Raw genomic sequence first — 24613 nt, forward strand, 5'->3', positions numbered from 1 at the left:
GTCCACTTGATTGCGATGCCGGCATCTCTTCTGTCTCCTTTGCTGAACAGGACCTGTGGTGACGTCACTCCGGTCATCACATGATCTTTTACCATAGTGATGACCGGAGTGACATCACCACAGGTCCTTGACCTGTAATGAATGCTCCCCACAGGTCCTGTTCAGCAAAGGAGACAGAAGGAGATGCCGGCATCCCGATCAAGTGGACTAAGGTGAGTTAAATTATAATTTATTTATTTTTTAACCCCTCCAGCGCTATTTTACTATGCATTCTGTATTCAGAATGCTATTATTTTCCCTTATAACTATGTTATAAGGGGAAATAATACAATCTACAGAACGCCGAGCCCAAGCCCGAACTTCTGTGAAGAAGTTCGGGTACCAAACATGCGCGATTTTTCTCATGCAAGTGCAAAACGCATTACAATGTTTTGCACTCGCGCAGAAAAATCGCGGGTGTTGCCGTAACGCACCCGCACATTTTCCCGCAACGCCCATGTGAAAGGGGCCTAAGTGTGTATACAGACATAGCTGTCAGTCACTGATAGTTGTACACGGCAGGGCTGTGGAGTCGGAGTCGAGGAGTCTGAGGCAATTTTGGGTACCTGGAGTCGGAGTCGGCAAAAAATGAACCGACTCAGACTAGATTTAAATTGGAATAAAAATATAAATATAAGACGCAGCTAGGTTTTTGAGGAGGAAAATAAGAAAAAAAATATTTTGAACCAAAAGGTGTGCTTTTGGTGGGTTTTGAACTAATGGGGGCATCTGTGGATGGCACCGTTATGGGGGCATCTGTGGATGGCACCGTTATGGGGGCATCTGTGGATGGCACCGTTATGGGGGCATCTGTGGATAACACCGTTATGGGGGCATCTGTGGATGGCACCGTTATGGGGGCATCTGTGGATGGCACTGTTATGGGGGCATCTGTGGATGGCACTGTTATGGGGGCATCTGTGGATGGCACTGTTATGGGGGCATCTGTGGATGGCACTGTTATGGGGGCATCTGTGGATGGCACTGTTATGGGGGATCATTGTGGGGCTGTGGATTACACTGTTATGGGGGCATCTTATCTTATGTGTCATCCACAGATCCCCCCCATAACAGTGTCCCTGTGTAGTGAATGGGGGCCGGCATCTGTTTCTGTAATGGCAGCGGGGCCCGGTGCCTGCTTCATTCATAAAGTGGGCGGAGCAGGCGCGTGACGTAGTGAGCTACGCTACGAGCGCCCACCCGGCCTCCTGACTGCCAAGAAGTTAGTAGTAAGTAGTACAGCACTAGATTTAAGATGATTGGAATACTTTAACAATACCCACAAGTTAGATATGATTACCGTATACTACAGTGAGCGGGGCCCGGTGTAGTAGAATACAGTGGCTGCACCGGGCCCCGCTGCCATTACAGAACCAGATGCCGGCCCCCAGCCCCTCCTCCCTCTCAGCCTATTCACCGAACGGTCGCCCCATAAGACGCACTGCTATTTTCCCCCACTTTTGCGAAAAATACGGTACTTCACTACTGTAAGAATAAAGGCCAATGCATGCAGTGCGTCACGCTACTGCAAAACGAACACGTTAAGTGACCATGAAGAAGCATGCTTTTCATATGCTTCATTATATGGCACGCAACGCACAGTTCAGGAGCGGCAATACTTATACTTTCCATTGTGTTGTGTTCCGCTGTTACAGGGAACGCATCGCCCATGGTTAACCTAGCCTCTCACTGATAACTGATTAACCTCTTTCACACTTGCGTTGTCCGGATCCGGCGTGTACTCCACTTGCCGGAATTACACGTCGGATCCGGAAAAACGCAAGTGAACTGAAAGCATTTGAAGACGCATCCGTCTTCAAAATGCGTTCAGTGTTACTATGGCACCCAGGACGCTATTAAAGTCCTGGTTGCTATAGTAGGAGCGGGGAGCGGGGGAGCAGTGTACTTACAGTCCGTGCGGCTCCCGGGGCGCTCCAGAGTGACGTCAGAGCGCCCCATGCGCATGGATGACGTGATCCATGTGATCACGTCATCCATGCGCCTGGGGCGCCCTGACGTCACTCTGGAGCCGCACGGACGGTAAGTATGCTGCTCCGCCGCTCCCCACTACACTTTACCATGGCTGCCAAGTAACCATTCAGAAAAAGCTAAACGTCGGATCCGGCAACGCGCCGAAACGACGTTTAGCTTAAGGCCGGATCCGGATCAATGCCTTCCAATGGGCATTCATTCCGGATCCGGCCTTGCGGCAAGTGTTCCGGATTTTTGGATTTTTGGCCGGAGCAAAAAGCGCAGCATGCTGCAGTATTTTCTCCGGCCAAAAAACGTTCCGTTCCGGAACTGAAGACATCCTGATGCATCCTGAACGGATTTCTCTCCATTCAGAATGCATTAGGATAATCCTGATCAGGATTCTTCCGGCATAGAGCCCCGACGACGGGAATGGATGGTCAATAGCTCAAGACTGAAGCTGTAAACCATTTGAAAAACTGCTGTCATTCAGCTAAGGCTATAAAAACTTGTAAACTCAGATTGTTAGCCTAAACGTTAAACATGACTATGGGATTCTACTAGGGAAATCATGTTTTAAAATAAATACCCCGTCCTGGATCCTCCCACTGCCCGATCTTCAGCAGAAGATCAGCACACAAAGGAGAAGGCAGCGGCTTCCTAGCCAGTAGTTCTGTGGTAATGACATGTATGTTGCCTTTCTTTCCTTCAAGGAATGTATAAAATACATTTGCATATTAAATACAGAGGAGTCGGAGGTACCAAAAACTGAGGAGTCGGACCATTTATCTACCGACTCCACAGCCCTGGTACACGGGGAGGTGTTATCAGTAATTGATCGCATTCTCTGTGTAAGTGTGTATACAGACATAGCTGTCAGTCACTGATAGTTGTACACGGGGAGGTGTTATCAGTAATTGATAGCATTCCTTGTGTGTGTATACAGAGACGGCTGTCACTGGTGTTACATGTACCAGCAGTAGTGGATAATCATTAAAGATTAAACTATTACACTATCAAGCATGGCTATTTGATTTCATACCATGTTATATCACGTTGTAATGTCATAATGTGTTATGACATCACTAGGTTTGGGCGCCATAATGCCACGTGTTATGATATCACATGAAGTCCTTACTGCTCTGTAACGTCATTATGATCCAGTATGTGGGCCGGAGACTGCACATGAAGAAGCACAGATGTCTCGAGACGCTTTCCCTTAGTCCATCATAATAAAGAAATGGCAGATCTTCAATTGGTTATTTTGGATCAGATCATTGAATCCATTAATGCTTTCAGTAGTGAGGTGCCGGCTTATGCACGACCTCATCCAGTAAGCACCGCTGATCTTTGGGGGCTTTTAGTTGTCGATGGTCCTCACATTACATAGCACCCCGCTACCCATTTTCCAGTCGGCATTATGATGGGACTACTTTGCAATGTCATTATGTCATGTGTTATGCTGTCCATACATTATGCAATATGATATACACGTGTTAAAGGGGTTGTGCCAAGTTTTCAAGTTATCCACGATCCACAGGATAGGGGGTAACTATCTGATCTGTGGGGGTCAGACTGCAGGGAGCTATATCAATCCCAAGAAACCCGAGGTCCAGTTCTCCTGATCTGATGGATCTGCAGGTCGAGCATGGTCCCCGTCTCTCCGTTCATTCTATATAGGACTGCCGGAAACAGCCGATCTCCTGCAGCCCCATAGATGAGTGAAGCATTAGGCTGCATGGCCAACCCATCACTCCATCGCCCCTTCCTCAGAATCAGGGGTGGTCCCAGCAGTCAGACCCCCACCGATCAGTTCGTTTTCCCATATCGCGTAGGTACCGCAACCATAATTTTGGATAACAATCTTTACTTTTAGGAGGAGAGGAGCAATTCGATATTAGTGAATCAATATGTCTCATCAGCCGGACTACTTCACGTGTGAGGGGCTGTTCCCCACAGGTGAAGGAGAGCCCACCTGCCACGAGATTAAACAGGGCAGGACATTTAGCCCGGCCCCGACAATTTCCTGCCTGAGACGCTGGTCCGATTAGCAGAGCAAGGGCAAAGGCTGTGCTTCGGGTTCAGAGGCGCGACTGCGTAGGCCATGTGCAGCCCTGTCAATATTGCGGCAGGTGGACGCTTTTTCAACTGTGGATGAGACAAATCAAATCGCTCATCTCTAGTTTAGGACTAAAAATGATAGTAGCCACCATTGAACAGTAAACTGCAGTCACAATTCTGCTGGTTACCGGAGACAGTCAACAACCTTGTGAACAAACTCAACCGTTAAAAACGTATCTAAGCTCCTATAGTGCAAGCAGGAGGGGGCGACATTTAGATTTCCTACATCAGATGACGGTACAATGACGGGTGACAGATTTCAGCTCTGAGAATGAAGGACTGTAGAGTACGACAAAGGTGATTACATGTCTTGTACCAAACCTGAGTTATGTGATGTCAGCTGTCTGTTTCCAGCTGTAGTGGTGTCCTCTGGAGGCAGGTAATAGGGCTCATGCACATAACCGTTGGGTGTTCTGCGGTCCACAAATTGCAGATGCGCAAAACACAGATACGGCCCGCTTGCCTCCCACATTTTGCCGAACGGAAGGGCCGGCCCCTATTAGAACAGTCCTATCCTTGTCCGTATTGCGGACAATTAAAAGGACATGTTCTATTTTATTTGCAAAACGGCCATGCAGACATACGGACACTGAAGTCATTTCAGTTTTTTTGCAGCCCCATTGAAGTGAATGGTTGCTTATACAAACCACAAAAAACACATTTGAACATTTGTGTGCATGAGCCCATAGTTTAAGGGGAACCTGTCACCTCCCAAAACTATCCCAAGCCGCCAGCAGTGTGTTTCTGATGATCCCTTTCTTCCCGAAGGCAGATGCAGCAAAAGTACTGAAAATGTTGTTTTATCCCCTGCCCGACGCGCTTCTCCACACATGCTTGAAGTCACGGTAACCATGCCCCCTTCCCTGCCCATTCGCTGTAACCGACAGCTCTTATGCACAACAGTTCGGCTGCCTCTGCCGAACAGCCGGCTGTCAGTCACAGGGAAGGGGGCATGGTTACCGTGACATGAAGCGAGGAGGCCGCTGCCTCCGTGACATCAAGCCTGTGTGGAGAAGCGCGTCGGGCAGGGGATAAAACATTTTCAGTACTTTTGCTGCATCTGCCTTCGGGAAGAAAGGGATCGTCGGAAACACGCTGCTGGCGACTTGGGATAGTTTTGGGAGGTGACAGGTTTCCTTTAATACAATGGTGATGCAGGGAGTAGTCAGCTCCCTGCTTCACTACTCCCCATCCATCGATATTTTCGCACAAGCATCATCACGCCTGCACTGACCCACAGACAGCGCAGCAGAGAGCATAACGGACCTGCGCCTCTCTGTAGGGGTCATGTGGGGTAGGTGAGTATTTAAACTGGAGGCAATACTGGGTATCACTAAGTGGGGGCACTTAATGGGGCATAAATCTGTTAGGGGGAAACTATGTGGAGCCAGCACTGTTTGGCGACCACTTATAGCGAGTGGGGAGGCATCATATTGCACTGAGCGGCATTTAAGGGGTATCACACTGTGTGGGGGCCAATAAAAAGATATCATACTGTGTGAAGTGCACTTAAAAGGGTTTTCCGGAAATTTTATACACCTGGGTCCCCCGCTGATCAGCTGTTTGAAAGGACAACGGTGCTCCTACGAGTGCCGCTGCCGTCCTGCAGCTCACCATGCACATCACCGTACATAGTATGGTGGCTTTGCTCGGCAGCACGTTCAGCCCCATTCACTTCTATGGGACCGAGATGCTCCCAGGCCAAGCAACACATGAACGTGTGCTCACTGGTCTACGAAAAGCTGAGAGAAGGCCACGGTGCTCACAGGAGTGCCGATACCTTCTCAAACAGCTGATTGGCGGGGGTTCCAGGTGTCGGTCCACCACCGATCCGATACTGATGACCTATCCAGAGAGACAGGTCATCAGTATGAAAATCTCAGAAAACCCCTTTAAGGAATCAACCTACTATGATGGGGCACTTAAAGGGGTTATCTTTTTAACTGATGACCTATCCTCTGTATAGATGTTTGGTTTACTGAGACACTTGATCAGACATATATTGCAGCTCTATAAAGGGAGTGGCCCTGACTGAACTGCATATTAAAAAGGCACATAGGTGTTTAAATGAACCAGACAATGCGGGGGGGGGGGGGGAGTTATTGAATTCTCCTATATACAGTTGCAAGAAAAAGTATGTGAACCCTTTGGAATGATATGGATTTCTGCAAAAATTGGTCATAAAACGTGATCTGATCTTCATCTAAGTCACAAAATAGACAATCGCAGTCTGCTTAAACTAATAACACACAAAGAATGAAATGTTACCATGTTTTTATTGAACACACCATGTAAACATTCACAGTGCAGGTGGAAAAAGTATGTGAACCCTTGGATTTAATAACTGGTTGAACCTCCTTTGGCAGCAATAACTTCAACCAAAGGTTTCCTGTAATTGCAGATCAGACGTGCACAACGGTCAGGAGTAATTCTTGACCATTCCTCTTTACAGAACTGTTTCAGTTCAGCAATATTCTTGGGAAGTCTGGTGTGAATCGCTTTCTTGAGGTCATGCCACAGCATCTCTATCTGGTTAAGGTCATGACTCTGACTGGGCCACTCCAGAAGGCGTATTTTCTTCTGTTTAAGCCATTCTGTTGTTGATTTACTTCTCTGCTTTGGGTCGTTGTCCTGTTGCAACACCCATCTTCTGTTGAGCTTCAGCTGGTGGACAAAATGTCTTGATAAACTTGGGAATTCATTTTTCCTTCGATGATAGCAATCCGACCAGGCCCTGACGCAGCAAAGCAGCCCCAAACCATGATGCCCCCACCACCATACTTCACAGTTGGGATTTGATGTTGGTGTGCTGGGCCTCTTTTTCTCCACACATAGTGTTCTGTGTTTCTTCCAAACAACTCAACTTTGGTTTCATCTGTCCACAGAATATTTTGCCAGTACTGCTGTGGAACATCCAGGTACTCTTGTGCAAACTGTAAACGTGCAGCAATGTTTTTTTTGGACAGCAGTGGCTTCCTCTGTGGTATCCTCCCACAAAATCCATTCTTGTTTAGTCTTTTACGTATCGTAGATTCGCTAACAGGGATGTTAGCATATGCCAGAGACTTTTGTAAGTCTTTAGCTGACACTCTAGGATTCTTCTTCACCTCACTGAGCAGTCTGCGCTGTGCTCTTGCAGTCATCTTTACAGGACGGCCACTCCTAGGGAGAGTAGCAGCAGTGCTGAACTTTCTCCATTTATATACAATTTGTCTTACCGTGGACTGATGAACAGCAAGGCTTTTGGAGATACTTTTATAACCCTTTCCAGCTTTATGCAAGTCAACAATTCTAATCGTAGGTCTTCTGAGAGCTCTTTTGTGCGAGGCATCATCACATCAGGCAAATGCTTCTTGTGAAAGCAAACCCAGAACCTTGTGTGTGTTTTTTATAGGGCAGGGCAGCTGTAACCAACACCTCCAATCTCATCTCATTGATTGGACTCCAGTTGGCTGACACCTCACTCCAATTAGCTCTTGGAGATGTCATTAGTCTAGGGGTTCACATACTTTGTCCACCTGCACTGTGAATGTGTACATGGTGTGTTCAATAAAAACATGGTAACATTTATTTCTTTGTGTTTTATTAGTTTAAGCAGACTGTGATTGTCTATTGTTGTGACTTAGATGGAGATCAGATCACATTTTATGACCAATTTGTGCAGAAATCCATATCATTCCAAAGGGTTCACATACTTTTTCTTGCAACTGTAAACCGCTAAGGCTACTTTCATACTGGTGTTTCTGGGTCCGCTTGGGAGATCCGTATCAGGGCTCTCACAAGCGGCCCAAAACGGATCAGTTCAGCCCCAATGCATTCTGAATGGATAAGAATCCGCTCAGAATGCATCAATTTGGCTGCGTTTGTCTCCGTTCCGCTTTTGAGGCGGACACTAAAACGCATGCTGGCTGCGTTTTGGATGACCGCCTGACGATGCAGAGCCAAACGGATCCTTCCTGACTTACAATGTAAGTCAAGAGGGATCCGTTTTGACAACTTTTTTTTAATGAATAATGCAAACGGATTCGTTATGAACGGATACAAGCGTTTGCATTATTGGTGGGGATCCGTCTGTGCAGATACAAGACGGATCCGCACCAAGCGCGAGTGTGAAAGTAGCCTAACCTATAAAACAGGCAAACGAGATCTGATCATTTAGACCTCCCGGTTTGACTGTGCCCATCCTAAATATCCACCCTGATTCTTTTTTCAGGACCAGCTTGTCAAAGTCACCTCCTCGTGGTAACCGTTTGACTACTTCCATCCCCTGAAATTTTAGGGCTTTAGGGTTGGCATCATGAAAATCCTTCACATGCTTGGCAACTGGGGCGTCATTACCATTCCCGACATCACCCAGATGCTCTCCTATGCGCCTCCTAAATTCTCTAGTGGTTTTACCAACATATTGGATACCGCACATGCATGTAATAAGGTACACAAGGCGGAAGGTTTTACAGTGAATAAATGATCGGATATCATAAACCTTGCCCGTGTTGGTACATGTAAAATGCCTGCCCTGCAGAATGACATTGCAGGTAACACGTTCCACATCTAGATTTCCCCTTTGGGACGTTGCTGAACTAGATAGTTTTGCTCGGTGATTGAAAAAAAACTATGTACCAGGCGATCTTTCAAGTTTCGGCCACGACGGTATGTTGTTGCAGGAGCCATGCCCACAGATTCACCTATATTGGGGTCTGATTTGAGAATACCCCAGTAGGTGTTTAAGATGTGCCGAACTTCACTATGTGCCGTGTCAAAGGTCGCAATGATGGACCAGTGTTGTCTCCTTCTGGTTTTGCTTTGGTGGTTCAAGAGAGTATCTCTATTTACACACAGGGAATGCTAATGAGCCTGTATAAAACTTTAGGTGGCTACCCCTTTCTAGTAAACCTACTCATGGAGGTCCTCAGCAGCACATAATATTTATCTAGTGAAACTGCAATTAGTCTTACCCTGAGGTACTGACCCTTGGGTTATACCTCTCTTGAGTGGGTAGGGATGCCAACTGTCCCCAATGTAGAATACTTATTTGAAGAGGTGGGTTTGCGGAAGATGTTACCGACTATATTGCCGTCCTGTCACTTGCAATCTTCAAGTCAGAAAAGTAATTTCATCGCTGTGGATCTCTGACGTAAAGAATAAACAAGTTCAGTGCTGTTTAATGACTTGGTAAACATCTGAAATTAATTGTTCACTCCCCTTTCAAAAAATAACACATCATCGATAAAGCGAAGCCACATTAGAATGTGTTGGGACCAATTCGGTGACATCTCAGTAACCCAACAATTCGTTCCATCAGCCAGGTAAAGGTTGGCAAAACTTGGGGCACAAGAACTCCCCATTGCCACCCCCCTGAGCTGGTGGTACACTTTTCTGTCGAAGAGGAATACATTCTTGGTCAAGATAAATTCTAAGAGAGTGTCAGAACGAATTCATTATGTGGGTGAAGGTGTTCTCCCATTTCTTGTAGAAAATGGGCCACTTTTTCACAGCCCGCTGCTTGCGGGATACTACTGTATAAAGCCTCGACATCAAGGCTGGCCAGATATGTGTCGGGATCTAATTGGATGCCATCCAAATTTTTGAGGACATCCATAGAATCCCTTGTGTACGATGGTAAAGCAAACACAAAGGGTCTAAGGATATTGTCCACATATATCCCCAAATGATGTGTCGGGCTGCCTGTCCCCGATACAATGGGCCTGCCTTTTAAGGAAGACGGGCCCTTATGCACCTTAGGTAAACAATAAAAACAGGCAGTCTGTATGGATCATGAGCAATTGATCAGTTGGGGTCTAACACGGAGGACTCCCTCTGATCAGCTGTGAGAAGGATCTGGCCCTCCTGTGGGTACCACAGCCGTCTCACTGCTCACCCTAGGCCACTGACATCACAGCCATCGGTCACCTGACTTAGGCGCATTTCAGCTCCAATCACTTAAATGGCCCTGAGCTGCTCCAAGACTGACAGATGGTCGTGATATCACTGGCCTAGGGTAAGCAACAAGAAGGTCTGGCAGCTTTATCTAGGTAACCCCATGGCGAGCCAGGGGCACATCATGGCGAGCCAGGGGCACATCATGGCGAGCCAGGGGCACATCATGGCGAGCCAGGGGCACATCATGGCGAGCCAGGGGCACATCATGGCGAGCAAGGGGCACTAAGGAGCACATCATGGCGAGCCAGGAGCACATCATGGCGAGCCAGGGGCACTAGGGGGCATCATATAATGTGGGGGAACCAACAGATCACCCAGCTGTGAGGTGGTACTAAAGTGATATACTGTTCGAGGGGCAAAAAAGGGCATCATTATTGTTAGGTGGCACTCTTACTGTGTGGGGAGCAAAAAAGGGATATAGTGGGATTAGAGGCCTGGCTTATTGTACAAAGAAAATTGCTGTAGCGCTGCACACCACTGGTGGTGTCTCTACTTAAATTTTTTATTATTTTTTTTTTTTGCAGCTTGTACCTCCTCTCTGAACGATCCAGCTATGAGCTACTGAAATGCGACCCAACTCCAGGTTATACACAGAGACTATCCCAGATTCTACAGGAGGCCCTTGAGGGGAGACTGATTGATTGACAGGAGCGTGACTACCTTGGACCAACAAATCCCAGGGTGGCGACGTTCTATTGCCTCCCAAAGATCCATAAAGTTACCGTACCCCTCAAGGGTCGACTTATTGTATCTGGGATAGGGAGTCTCACTGAGCATGTGGGCACCTACATTGATAGGATATTACTTCCCTTTGTCACGTCATTACCATGCTATCTGCGTGACACAACCGACCTCTTGAAACGCATTGATGGCATTACAGTGGACTCAGGGGTATGGGTGGCCTCCATTGATGTGGAGGCCCTCTATACGTCAATTCCCCACAATAAAGGCCTGGCTAGACTCCAGATCCATTCATTTTAAGCTTCATAATCAGTTCGTGTTTCGGTTGCTAGATTTCGCGTTAAATCACAACTATTTTGTGTTTAACAACCGCTTCTACCACCAGCTCAGGGGCCCAGCAATGGGGAGCCCATGTGCCCCAACCTACGCAAATTTGCTCCTGGGCTGGTGGGAGGACACTGTTGTCTTTACCGAGGACATGCAGAAATGGACCAGACATATAATGTTTTGGTCGAGATTCATCGACGACATTCTGTTCTGGTCAGGCTCGTCAGAGGATTTTAAAGGCTTTATGCAGGATTTAAACAAAAACCATATTGGCTTCTCCTTTACGTATGAACTACAGCATCAGAGTAGAACCTTCTTGTTTGTCCAGATCAGTAGAAATGCTAATGGTACCCTAATGACAACACTGTATCGTAAGCAGACATCAACTAATAGTCTGCTTAGATGGGAGAGCCTTCACCCCAAATCATTGAAACGGGGTATCCCTAAGAATACGCAGAAACTGTTCAGATCAGATGGAATTTAGGGACCAGGCCTTGATATTATTCCACCGTTTTAAACAGAGGGGCTACTCAGATGCATGCCTGTATGACGCGTGGAATCACGCAGAGTCTGTGGATAGATCCACACTTATCCACTCTGATGGGAAACAGAGGGGGTCGAAGGAAGTCATTAGGATCATAGGAACATATGATACGGAGTCCCAGCAGATTCGGGAAATAAATAGGACGTTACTGGTAGGGATCGACCGATTATCGGTTTGGCCGATATTATCAGCCGATATTCAGGATTTTGACAGTTATCGGTATCGGCATCTATTTTGCCGATATTCCGATAACGTATTGGGAACACAGATCGCGCTGCTCTCAGCGCTCTCTGTGTTCCCTCCGCAGCACAGGGGAGAAGGAAGCAGTGTCTCCTCCCCCTGTGCTGCTGCTGCCGCAAATGAGAGGAGAGAGGACAAAAGAAGGGGAGGGGCCGTGGCCACCGCTCCACCAATGAAGATAAGTCTTTCATCAATTCATATACAGGAGGCGGGAGCTGGCTGCAGAATTACATAGCCGGCTCCCGACCTCTATGAGCTGTAGCTGCGGTAGTTAACCCCTTAGGTGCCGCGTATCGCATCTACCGCTCATAGAGGTCGGGAGCCGGCTATGTGACTCTGCAGCCAGCTCCCGCCTCCTGTATATGAATTAATGAGAGATCTCTCTTCATTGGTGGCGCAGTGCGCCCCCCCCCCAGCCCCCCAGTATTAATCATTGGTGGCGCAGTGCGCCCCCCCCCCAAGCCCCCCCCCCCCAGTATTAATCATTGGTGTCCCCTCTCCCCTGCTCCTCTGATCGGAGCCCCAGCAGTGTAAGCCTGGGGCTCCGATTGGTACAGGGCACAGAGCAGCAGGGACAGTGTGAGCTCCTATTCACCCTGATAGAGATATATCAGGGTGAATAGGACAAGGGTTCTAGTCCCTAAGGGGGCTAAAAGTTAGTAAAAAAAAAACACAAAAATATTAAGTATAAATGAAAAAGAAAGATGTACAAAAAAAAAAAAACACACGTTAACAATAAACATATTAATTTTCAGCAGATGTGTGTAGGAAATTTTTTTTGAAAAAAATGAAAATTCCCAGAATATCGGTATAAATTATCGGCTATCGGCCTGAAAGTTCACAAATTATCGGTATCGGCCCTATAAAAATCAATATCGGTCGATCCCTAGTTACTGGTCACTATTAAAATCGGACCCGGATCTTACTGATCTCCTGCCTGAACGTCCATCAATTACTTTCAGACGGGGCCGGAGCATTGGGGATCAGCTGGTGCATAGTCACTTTGAAGCACCTCTTGCACAAAATACTTGGCTCATGGACAGAAGTGTTGGCACCCACAAATGTGGAAAATGTAAGGCCGGCTCTTTCCTTGGGGTGGGCAGTACCTTTTCCAACAGTAACCAGGACCACACATACACGGCTCACTCATTTGCGTGTATAAGGCACAATGCGGTTGTGGCCAGAGCTATGTTGGTAAAACATGCAGGGCCTTTAAAAAGAGAATACTGGAACATGTCGGTGATGTCCGCCATAAACGCGACAAACCGCTGTCCAGACATGTTGTACTCCAGCATGGATTGGAGCAAACCCGAATATATTACGTTTCTCCATGATAGAGACAATCAAATACTCTATCAGAGGAGGTGGCATAGATACCATTTTGAAACAAAAGGAGTCCAGATGGATTCATAGGTTAAATACAATGTCACCACTGGGACTGAATGAGAACATTGACTTCTCTTGCTTTCTATAGTCTGCCATGGATTATCGATATAAGAGTGGGGGTACACTATAGCAGAGGGTATGTAGCATCTCCAACACTCTGCTACTCCACTCTCTCTTATAAGGAAAAAGTTGAACGTTAAAATAAAATAAATATATATATTAGTATAAAAAACCAAAAAGAAACAAATACACGTATCTGATAGAAATGTGTAGGACGTAAAAAATAAAACTGTACGGTCAGACATGGACATGGGGTTTATAATTTCCCTATCCAGCAGGGATATCTCCATTTATACCTGCACCGCATCAGGTCAGGATTTTCATCTGTATAGGTTATGGTACAGGGTTGTCTGCTTAGAGGGGGGGTATATAAAAATAGGAGGTCTACCTAATAATCTTGCTATCGGCCGGTTAAGATGCATATGAAACTGACGCGATCAGGTGACCTTCCTGAGGCTCCAGAATCATTGCTTTATTTACACGTGTCCATCTTGCGAGATTAGGGAGTCCATCTAATAGCTATACTCATCTTGGCCGGCAGATGTATGCACAAGTTTGAGGTGATCAGGTGGTTCTGAAGATGGTGTCATCGCCCTTTAAATAGCAGGCAGTTATATGATCACTAATATACCTTATTGGAAAGTGCCTCTTATATGGAGGCTTGGCTCTGGCACGGGAGGTAGGTGTGACCATACGCCTTCACGTGACCAGCTGCACGGACTAAAGACGCGGTAACACGCTACTGGGCGGCGCGATGACGTAATGAGGGAGGAGGTACTGGGACACTCCTCTCTGTGGGCATTCGCGTCACGTGACCAGTGACGGCGACACGTCGGTGCGTCGTTACCAAGAAACGCGATGACGTAATGGGGGAGGAGGCTGTGGAACACTCCTCCCTCTGTTCGGGCCCAGTTATGAACGAGCTGCATATGGGCTCCGCCCTCATCTTGGTTGGGCAGGCTATTTAAATCAGAGCCAGCCAGCAGCCGGCGACCCCATATTGAATTCATTGGGGCACCGGCGCTGGTATGTTTTTGGAAGCACCAACGACCTGAGCAAGGAGGTTAGTAACACAGCTACACGCGATGGCTAAGAGATATACTTTTTATTATATCTCCCTATAGACCACCACAGGTCAAGCCGGAAGATCGTGGGCTGCGGCATCATTGAATGGGCGCATGCAACCACCCCCATGTAGTCATCCTGGGCACGCAAGTACCATAATTATCTTCCATGTTGTGGTGCACATGAACGAGTTAATGTGACCACTGCTGCAGGTTACCGGCAGGCACTTTATCAGTGTGTAAATGGATGTAGTGCGGCGCTTGTATTTCTTTGCCCATACAGGGATCATATCTATCCCTTAAATCTGCATAGGGATGTGACCCTGCCTATTGTTTTTTGACTGTATTATTCAAGAGTGTTGATTGGAATTGTATGGCTGTAATGATTGACAGCCTGACACTGGTGACAATCTTATTTAGTGTCATCAATGATGAGGAAGATTGTGTCCTATTCACGTTAATATTGATGTCTGTTAGGTTACTGAACTGTATGTCCCCTGATGAGCCCAGGTCATTGGTGTGGGCAAAACGCGTTGGCACTATATATCTATACCAATAGTGCATTTGGCATCGTAATGGACGGCTGCGCTGTGAGAATACACCACTGTGTGCGCTAAGCAGCTGCCCATAATGTGTACCATAGAACATCTCTTTTCTCTTACTCTAACGACATATTGGATTTAGCACGTATTCATATGGTGCAACAACTTTAAAATATATCTTTATTATTCTCTGTACTTAGACCAGGTCATCACCTAGTAGGCCGTGATTAGACCCAGCCCAATTATCCCCGGATAGGGGCAAACTAGGGCACTGCAGGAGGTTCTTGAACACAGGATCGCCCCTATCGGGGCGGCTATTCCATTTGGAATAGCCGCCCCACTGGCGTTTTGTGCGGATCCGTCATGGACGGATCCGTTCAGATAGTACAGCCGTCTGCATCCGCTCAGAACAGATCCGTTTGTATTATTTTTAACATAGCCAAGTCGGATCCGTTATGAACTCCATTAAAAGTCAATGGAGGAAGGATCTGTTTTCTATTGTGCCAGATTGTCAGTGTTTGGCTCAGTTTCATCAGATGGACACCAAAACGCTGCAGGCAGCCTCCAAAAGCGGAAATGGAGACGGAACGGAGGCAAACTGATGCATTCTGAGCGGATCCTTTTCCATTCAGAATGCATTAGGGCAAAACTGATCCGTTTTGGACCGCTTGTGAGAGCCCTGAACGGATCTCACAAACGGAAAGCCAAAACGCCAGTGTGAAAGTAGACTAAGAATTATGAAGGCCACTTTCAGTACAGCAGAAATGTCTTTGTTCTCCAGATCTCTGCCTACACACAATCCTGTCTCTAAGCTCTACAGGCAGTTCTTTCCTCCTCATGGATTAGTTTTTCTCCAATATGCATTGTCAGCTGTGAGATCTTATATAGACAGGGCTGTGTCTTTCCAAATCATGTCCCATCAACTGAATTTACCACAGGTGACTCCAATCATCTCATAGATGATCAAGAGAAATGGGAGGTTGCAGAGCTAAATTTCCAGCATCATAGTAAAGGGTCTCAATACTGTCAGGGCTCCAGATGGTGACCAAAATGGTCGCCAATGCGACTTAGAATTTACAAATGGCGACAAGACTTTTTAGTCTTGTCGCCATTTGTGACTAGACCCGCCGCCGCAGCTCTGCCGTTGAATACAGCGGCAGGGCACAGGAGATAATAGTTCTCTTCCCCGCCGCCAATGTTTTTCTCAGCAACGCAGTGGAGAAGGAGTCTCTCCCTCCCCCTTGTGTCTCTCCATTCAGAATACATGGGGATATGCCTGATCAATTCTTTTCCGGTATAGAGCCCCTGTGACGGAACTCTATGCCGGAAAAGAGAAATGCTAGTGTGAAAGTACCCTAAAATATTAAGTTTAAATCCCCCCTTTCCCAATTTTACATATAAAATATATAAACAATAAATAAATAAACAAACAAACATATTACATAGCGCTGCGTCCGAAAAGTCCAAACTATTAAATTATTAAAAGAATCTCCTATGCGGTGAGCGCCGCAACAGAAATCAATAAATAAAAACCATGCGATTCGCCATTTTTTAGTCACCTTGTCACCCCAAAAAATAGGATAGGACTGTTCTAATATGGGCCGAAAGCGAATCAAAAATTTAGTAGCGTTTTCATGATACCAAAATTTTGATTTGGTTTCAATTTGGCGACTAAAAATTTTATTTGGCTCCCAAATTTTTCAGTTCAGGAGCCAATGGCTACTAGGTTTTTTTTTTTTAGTCTGGAGCACTGACTGTCCATCTGAAATTTTAGTTTTTCCTTTTTAATAAATTTGCAAACATTTCTAAAATTCTTGGGGTCATTTATCAAACTAGAGTAAAGTAGAACTGGTTTAGTTGCCCATAGCAACCAGATTTCACTTTTCTTTTTTGACAGCTCCTATGGAAAATGAAAGGTGGAATCTGATTGGTTGCTTTGGGCAACAAAGACAGTTCTACTTTACACCAGTTTGATAAATCTCCCCCTCTGTTTTCCCTTTCTCATTATGGGGGGGGGGGGGGGGGGGGGGGGGGTAGAGGGCAGATTGCTGGGGTGACACTTGAATTTTTTTTATTTAAGCACAGGGCAGTAACATAACAAAATCTGAAGAAAATGAAGACATTGCACCTGAATTGGACATGGATTTTTCTGTGATCTTGCAAAGTGGTAAAACTCATCCTGAAAACGTGACTACTCCAAGCTCACATCTTCTGGATTGTATACACGTGACAGGATAAGGGTACTTTCACACTAGCGTTTTTCTTTTCCGGTGTTTAATTCCGTCCTAGGGGCTCGATACCGGGAAAAAAACTGATCAGTTTCATCCTAACGCATTCTGAATGGCGAACAATCCGTTCAGGATGCTGCAGTTTTCTCTCCGGCCAAAAATACTCAACACTTGCCGGAATGCCGGATCCGGCACCAATTTCCATTGAAGTGTATTAGTGCCAGATCCGCATGCACAGACCTTTAAAAATGCAAAAAAAATAATACCAGATCCGTTTTTTTCCGGATGACACCGGAGAGACGGGTCTGGTGTTTCAATGCATTTGTCAGACGGGTCCGTCTGACAAATGCCATCAGTTTGCGTCCAGACTGCCGGATCCGGCAGGTAGTTCCGGCAATGGAACTGCCTTCTGGAATCCTCTGCCGCAAGTGTGAAAGTACCCTAAGAATGCACTTGGTGATCAAGTCTGCAAGTTTCTGTGGATCGGCAAAGACACATACAGTACTTGTATTGCAGGTACAATGCCTGAACCTACCTGTTGCTCACAATGATTTTGCCCCCAGTCTGATAACAAATCCATCCCTGCAGAACAGTTAGGGCGCGAGTTCCCCGACTTTGAAGCAGCTGTCTTTAAACTTTTAGCCTTGGCAACTGGTCTGCAGTTTCCTTCTCTACAGAGTCCTGAAAAACATGAACAGGAAACAAGATCAGCCACAACAGGGACGACGCCACGTGTACACCCCAAGTCCCGTCTAGACAACCCTCACATTGGAGCAGTACACTTTATGCAAATCATGGTGTCAGTGCACCGAGGGCGTGGTCAGCACTGAATAGCTGCTAGGCTCCGCCCCTCAGTGCACTGTAGCCCCTTTTTGCAAGAATAAAAGTCTTTTCTCAGGAAAGCCAGAACCAGTTCTTCACAAGCCAGATATCGTTTTAATCAGCAGGGACCACCCTACCAGGTAGTATGCCTGTTTAATGGGGTTGATCCAGCTGATATATGTTCTTTAAAAGGAGTTTACCAATCTCAACCAGGACATGTCTGATAGGAGCAAGTCCCAGATGTGGAACCCACACCTATCTCTAGACCGGGGCCCCCAAAATTAAGGGGCAGCAGCTGTGGATGTATGGCCACCCTCCATTCACTGCTATGAAAATAGGAGAGTGCTATTTGCAGCAGTCCCACAGCGGTGGATGGGCAGGAGGCCACACTTCCTCTCCATTCATTGCTAAGGGACTTCAGAGTGCACGCGTTTCGCTGCTTTCTGAGGTCTCGTAGCAGCGAACGGAGAGCGAGCTGCGGATGCGCAGGGTGCCCTCCTTCACTTTGGGGCGATGTCCTGGAGATAGGAGAGTCCTGTCTGACATTTGTGGGATATCCGTGTCGAGATGTGAAGACCTTTTTAACAAGCCTGCACTGATACACTGTAGCAAACCACCAGGATCATGCTCGTAGAGGATTCTATAGACTGGAAAGAATTGCAGAAAGTCAGCTGTGATCAGGAGGAGATTATAGACATGAGTGATTGAGATCTGGTGAGGAATAAAAGCAGATACTGCGCCAGGAGGACGCGGGGCACTGACTCACCTGGGACGTACACCATTTGCTGCTCCTGATCCGAATCTTGGAAGGGAATTAAGGAAAACGCTGTGGCGAGAGGAGAACCCCGTGTAGTAACCCACACCCCAAAAAACAGGACATACGTGACACCACACAGTACGCGACACTCACTAGGCCACGATCATACGTCAGTGTTTTGCACTTCAAACCCCGCATCAGTCTAAGGCCTCATGCACATGGCTGTTTCTCGGCAATTTGTGGTCCCCAATGCACGGCAACTATCCGTGCGGCTGCCGCGACGGATCCAGACCTATTGAATGGGTCTGTGATCTGTGCACACCACAAAAATATTTGAACAAGTTCTATTTGTTTGCAGTGTGGTGGCACGGTGAGAAACCCCACAGAAGCACTAAGCCGTGCAAGTGAATGGGTTCCGCCGCCGTACTGCGGCCAAGGCCAGCAACAGCCGTGTGTACGAGGCCTTAAAACCAGCCCCCTGGTCACAGGTCCAGACTGTGGGGGCCGAGTTCTAAGCGTCTGGGGGGTTAGGCCTCATGCACACGATCTAATCCTTTTGGCCATCTACAAATCACGGTATGCACAACACAGACGCGGTGCATGCTGCCGTCACATTTTTTGCGAACCAATTAATTTTAATGGGTCCACAGTCCGAAGTACAGGACGTGTTCTAACTTCTTTGGTGGAATGGACATATGATCATTCATGTGCTTTCCCGCATCCTTACGTCTGTTCTGCAAAAAGAATATGTCTGTGAAATGCAGACCAGGGACCCGTTTAAAAACGATGGGTCTGCAAATAAAATGTGGACAGCACACATCTGCGCATCTGCGGACCGCAAATGAGATACGGTCGTGTGCACACAAGCCTAAAGGTGCCTTTAGACGGGACAATTCAGTAGGCGATTTGTTGGGTAGGAAGCGTTCCTTTCTGACAAGGGAGGAGACACATTTACATGATCCCCTCCACAGTATGGGGAGGAGCGATTGCTAATGCCATCGCTCGGTCCCCACACATCATTGTTTGGCCGGCAAGCAGAGGCGGGTTTATACATCTGCCGTCTGCTGCCGGTAAACAATGATTTAGGCGACAACACAAACGATCCATTTACCCAGGGACTCAGCGCTTGTCCGCTAATCGGCGCACCTTTACGCCACCAGATATTAACTATCATAAGCATTTATCTGCCAGATTCTGAGCCTGGTGTAAAAGGGCCCTTAAAGGGGTTTGTCTGGTTCCGAACTGGAATGAGGAAACTGTGGCTTGCACGCGAAAGTTTACTTATCCGTATTTAACGGATTCGCGGACAGCAAAATGGATATGTCTCGTGCATGAGGCCTTGATCAGTGAATTCAAGCGCTTTGTTCAGGCCCATTTGCACTGATGCAGTCTACTTTTGGCCATTTGCATATTCAGTCCGGGAAACGCACCCCCGTGACGGCGGTATTTCCCAGATAACCTACTGCATCAGAACGATCTATGACGCCGCGTCCTCCTGCATGACCGCGGGGTCTATAGTAATGTACTCAGAAAGCCATCAGTACAGTAAAGAAGACCCCAAATGCTGCGCCCTCTGCACTATGTGGAGGTACCAGGCGTGGATCTATTTACACAGACTGGCCCAGTCAAAGTGAAGAGAGATCAGAGCCTCTAGGTGCAATGGCAACGCCCCCGTTACTCCTAGAGGCCTATTAGCATATATTAAAACCTCATTTTTTCAGTAAAGCGGGCACAAATGAACCTGTGATGCCTTCAGTCTGCCAAGCGCAACATGTAACAGGTCAGACCAGAGTGTCATAGGGACATAATCTGCTGACAGCATGCCCTTTAACTAATTTTTAGGCTACCAAGACATTTTGGACAATTGTCGCTTCCACCCAGTTTGGAGAAGGCTTCTTTTCTGTCCCAGCATGACTGCGCCCAGTGCACAAAGCAAGGTCATCAAGACGTGGTCCGGGGAGGAAGAAGAACCAGAGCCCTGACCTCAGCCCCATCCAGAAAGCGGGCAGGAAGAAGAACCAGAGCCCTGACCTCAGCCCCATCCAGAAGCGGGCAGGAAGACAGGAACCAGATGCCCTGACCTCAGCCCCATCAGAAGCGGGCAGGGAAGAAGAACCCAGGCCCTGACCTCAGCCCCATCCAGAAGCGGGCAGGAAGAAGAACCAGAGCCCTGACTCAGCCCCATCCAGAAGCGGGCAGGAAGAAGAACCAGAGCCTGACCTCAGCCCCATCCAGAAGCGGGCAGGAAGAAGAACCCAGAGCCCCTGACCTCAGCCCCATCCAGAAGCGGGCCAGGAAGAAGATCCAGAGCCCCTGACCTCAGCCCCATCCAGAAGCGGGCAGGAAGAAGAACCAGAGCCCTGACCTCAGCCCCATCCAGAAGCCGGGCAGGAAGAAAGAACCAGAGCCCTGACCTCAGCCCCATTCAGAAAGCGGGCAGGAAGAAGAACCAGAGCCCCTGACCTCAGCCCCATCCAGAAGCGGGCAGGAAGAAGAACCAGAGCCCTGACTCAGCCCCATCCAGAAGCGCGTCAGGAAGAAGAACCAGAGCCCTGACCTCAGCCCCATCCAGAAGCGGGCAGGAAGAAGAACCAGAGCCCTGACCCTCAGCCCATCAGAAGCGGGCAGGAAGAAGACCAGAGCCCTGACCTCAGCCCCATCCAGAAGCGGGCAGGAAGAAGAACCAGAGCCCTGACCTCAGCCCATCCAGAAGCGGGCAGGAAGAAGAACCAGAGCCCTGACCTCAGCCCCATCCAGAAGCGGGCAGGAAGAAGAACCAGAGCCCTGACCTCAGCCCCATCCAGAAGCGGGCAGGAAGAAGAACCAGAGCCCTGACCTCAGCCCCATCCAGAAGCGGGCAGGAAGAAGAAACCAGAGCCCTGACCTCAGCCCCATCCAGAACCGGGCAGGAAGAAGAACCAGAGCCCTGACCTCAGCCCATCAGACCGGGCAGGAAAGAGAACCAGAGCCCTGACCTAGCCCCATCCAGAACCGGGCAGGAAGAAGAACCAGAGCCCTGACTCAGCCCCATCCGAAACCGGGCCAGAAGAAGAACCAGAGCCCTGACCTCAGCCCCATCCAGAACCGGGCAGGAAGAAGAACCAGAGCCCTGACCTCAGCCCCATCCAGAAACCGGGCAGGAAGAAGAACAGAGCCCTGACCTCAGCCCCATCCAGAACCGGGCAGGAAGAAGAACCAGAGCCCTGACCTCAGCCCCATCCAGAACCGGGCAGGAAGAAGAACCAGAGCCCTGACCTCAGCCCCATCCAGAACCGGGCAGGAAGAAGAACCAGAGCCCTGACCTCAGCCCCATCCCGAACCGGGCAGGAAGAAGAACCAGAGCCCTGACCTCAGCCCCATCCAGACCGGGCAGGAAGAAGAACCAGAGCCCTGACCTCAGCCCCATCCAGAACCGGGCAGGAAGAAGAACCAGAGCCCTGACCCTCAGCCCCATCCAGAACGGGCAGGAAGAAGAACCAGAGCCCTGACCCTCAGCCCCATCAGACCGGGCAGGAAGAAGAACCAGAGCCCTGACCTCAGCCCCATCCAGAACCGGGCAGGAAGAAGAACCAGAGCCCTGACCTCAGCCCCATCCAGACCCGGGCAGGAAGAAGAACCAGAGCCCTGACCTCAGCCCCATCCAGAACCGGGCAGGAAGAAGAACCAGAGCCCTGACCTCAGCCCCATCCAGAACCGGGCAGGAAGAAGAACCAGAGCCCTGACCTCAGCCCCATCCAGAACCGGGCAGGAAGAAGAACCAGAGCCCTGACCTCAGCCCCATCCAGAACCGGGCAGGAAGAAGAACCAGAGCCCTGACCTCAGCCCCATCCAGAACCGGGCAGGAAGAAGAACCAGAGCCCTGACCTCAGCCCCATCCAGAACCGGGCAGGAAGAAGAACCAGAGCCCTGACCTCAGCCCCATCCAGAACCGGGCAGGAAGAAGAACCAGAGCCCTGACCTCAGCCCCATCCAGAACCGGGCAGGAAGAAGAACCAGAGCCCTGACCTCAGCCCCATCCAGAACCGGGCAGGAAGAAGAACCAGAGCCCTGACCTCAGCCCCATCCAGAACCGGGCAGGAAGAAGAACCAGAGCCCTGACCTCAGCCCCATCCAGAACCGGGCAGGAAGAAGAACCAGAGCCCTGACCTCAGCCCCATCCAGAACCGGGCAGGAAGAAGAACCAGAGCCCTGACCTCAGCCCATCCAGAAACGGGCAGGAAGAAGAACCAGAGCCTGACCTCAGCCCATCCCAGAACCGGGCAGGAAGAAGAACCAGAGCCTGACCTCAGCCCCTTCCAGAACCGGGCAGGAAGAAGAACCAGAGCCTGACCTCAGCCCCATCCAGAACCGGGCAGGAAGAAGAACCAGAGCCCTGACCTCAGCCCCATCCAGAACGGGCAGGAAGAAGAACAGAGCCCTGACCTCAGCCCCATCCAGAACCGAGGCAGGAAGAAGAACCAGAGCCCTGACCTCAGCCCCATCCAGAACCGGGCAGGAAGAAGAACCAGAGCCCTGACCTCAGGCCCCCCCCCATCCAGAACCGGGCAGGAAGAAGAACAGAGCCTGACTCAGCCCCATCCAGAACCGGGCAGGAAGAAGAACCAGAGCCCTGACCTCAGCCCCATCCAGAACCGGGCAGGAAGAAGAACCAGAGCCCTGACCTCAGCCCCATCCAGAACGGGCAGGAAGAAGAACCAGAGCCCTGACCTCAGCCCATCCAGAACCGGGCAGGAAGAAGAACCAGAGCCCTGACCTCAGCCCCATCCAGAACCGGGCAGGAAGAAGAACAGAGCCCTGACCTCAGCCCCATCCAGAACCGGCAGGAAGAAGAACCAGAGCCCCTGACCTCAGCCCCATCCAGAACCGGGCAGGAAGAAGAACCAGAGCCCTGACCTCAGCCCCCATCCAGAACCGGCAGGAAGAAGAACCAGAGCCTGACCTCAGCCCATCCAGAACCGGGCAGGAAGAAGAACCAGAGCCCTGACCTCAGCCCCATCCAGAACCGGGCAGGAAGAAGAACCAGAGCCCTGACCTCAGCCCCATCCAGAACCGGGCAGGAAGAAGAACCAGAGCCCTGACTCAGCCCATCCAGAACGGGCAGGAAGAAGAACCAGAGCCCTGACCTCAGCCCCCATCCAGAACGGGAGGAAGAAGAACCAGAGCCCTGACCTCAGCCCCATCCAGAACGGGCAGGAAGAAGAACCAGAGCCCTGACCTCAGCCCCATCCAGAACCGGGCAGGAAGAAGAACAGAGCCCTGACCTCAGCCCCATCAGAACCGGGCAGGAAGAAGAACCAGAGCCCTGACCTCAGCCCCATCCAGAACCGGGCAGGAAGAAGAAACCAGAGCCCCCCTGACCTCAGCCCCATCAGAACCGGGCAGGAAGAAGAACAGAGCCCTGACCTCAGGCCCCATCCAGAACCGGGCAGGAAGAAGAAAACCAGAGCCCTGACCTCAGCCCATCAGAACCGGGCTGTCTGCACAGAGCCCTGACCTCAGCCCCATCCAGACCGGACCCCCCTCTCCCCTGGGATGAAGCAGAATGAGGATTGGGAGCCAGGTCCTCTCCTCCATCATCAGGTGCTGCTCAGGAGGAAGGGACAACACTCCCCACAGACACCCTCCAAAATCTGCAAACGGCCTCCTGCAGATGCCCCAGCGCCTGTGCCCACACTGTACGGGTGACAGCAGGTAAGTGACCCTCTACATACACTGACATGACCCGTGCTCTCCGTCCACAGCAGCACACATACACCCCCGGGACGCCGCGGCCGTCTCTCCTCACATGCAGCTCCCGGTAAAGGATACCGTCCAGACTCCAATACGCCGCAGCTCCTTCCGCAGCAACATCCGCCATCTTCAAACACCCGCCACCCAAGCGCCCCAGCAAC

The 24613-nt window shown here is 49.3% G+C and overlaps 1 protein-coding gene across 2 annotated transcripts in view; it reads right to left on the bottom strand.

Annotated features, from left to right (window-relative positions):
* KIAA1328 (KIAA1328 ortholog) overlaps positions 1-24588 on the bottom strand; it is a 359720-nt gene extending 335132 nt beyond the window's left edge. For both annotated transcript variants that reach the window (XM_040421160.1, XM_040421159.1), the window contains exons 1-3: positions 24531-24588; positions 18732-18767; positions 17679-17824 (exon numbers count right to left, since the gene is read on the bottom strand). In XM_040421160.1, the coding sequence (XP_040277094.1) occupies positions 17679-17824; positions 18732-18767; positions 24531-24579 (231 nt within the window). In that variant the 5' untranslated portion in view covers positions 24580-24588. The remainder of the gene's footprint in view (positions 1-17678; positions 17825-18731; positions 18768-24530) is intronic.
* Positions 24589-24613: the final 25 nt, after the last annotated feature.

The sequence above is a fragment of the Bufo bufo genome, chromosome 2 (assembly GCF_905171765.1).
Source record: "Bufo bufo chromosome 2, aBufBuf1.1, whole genome shotgun sequence".
Taxonomy (NCBI): domain Eukaryota; kingdom Metazoa; phylum Chordata; class Amphibia; order Anura; family Bufonidae; genus Bufo; species Bufo bufo.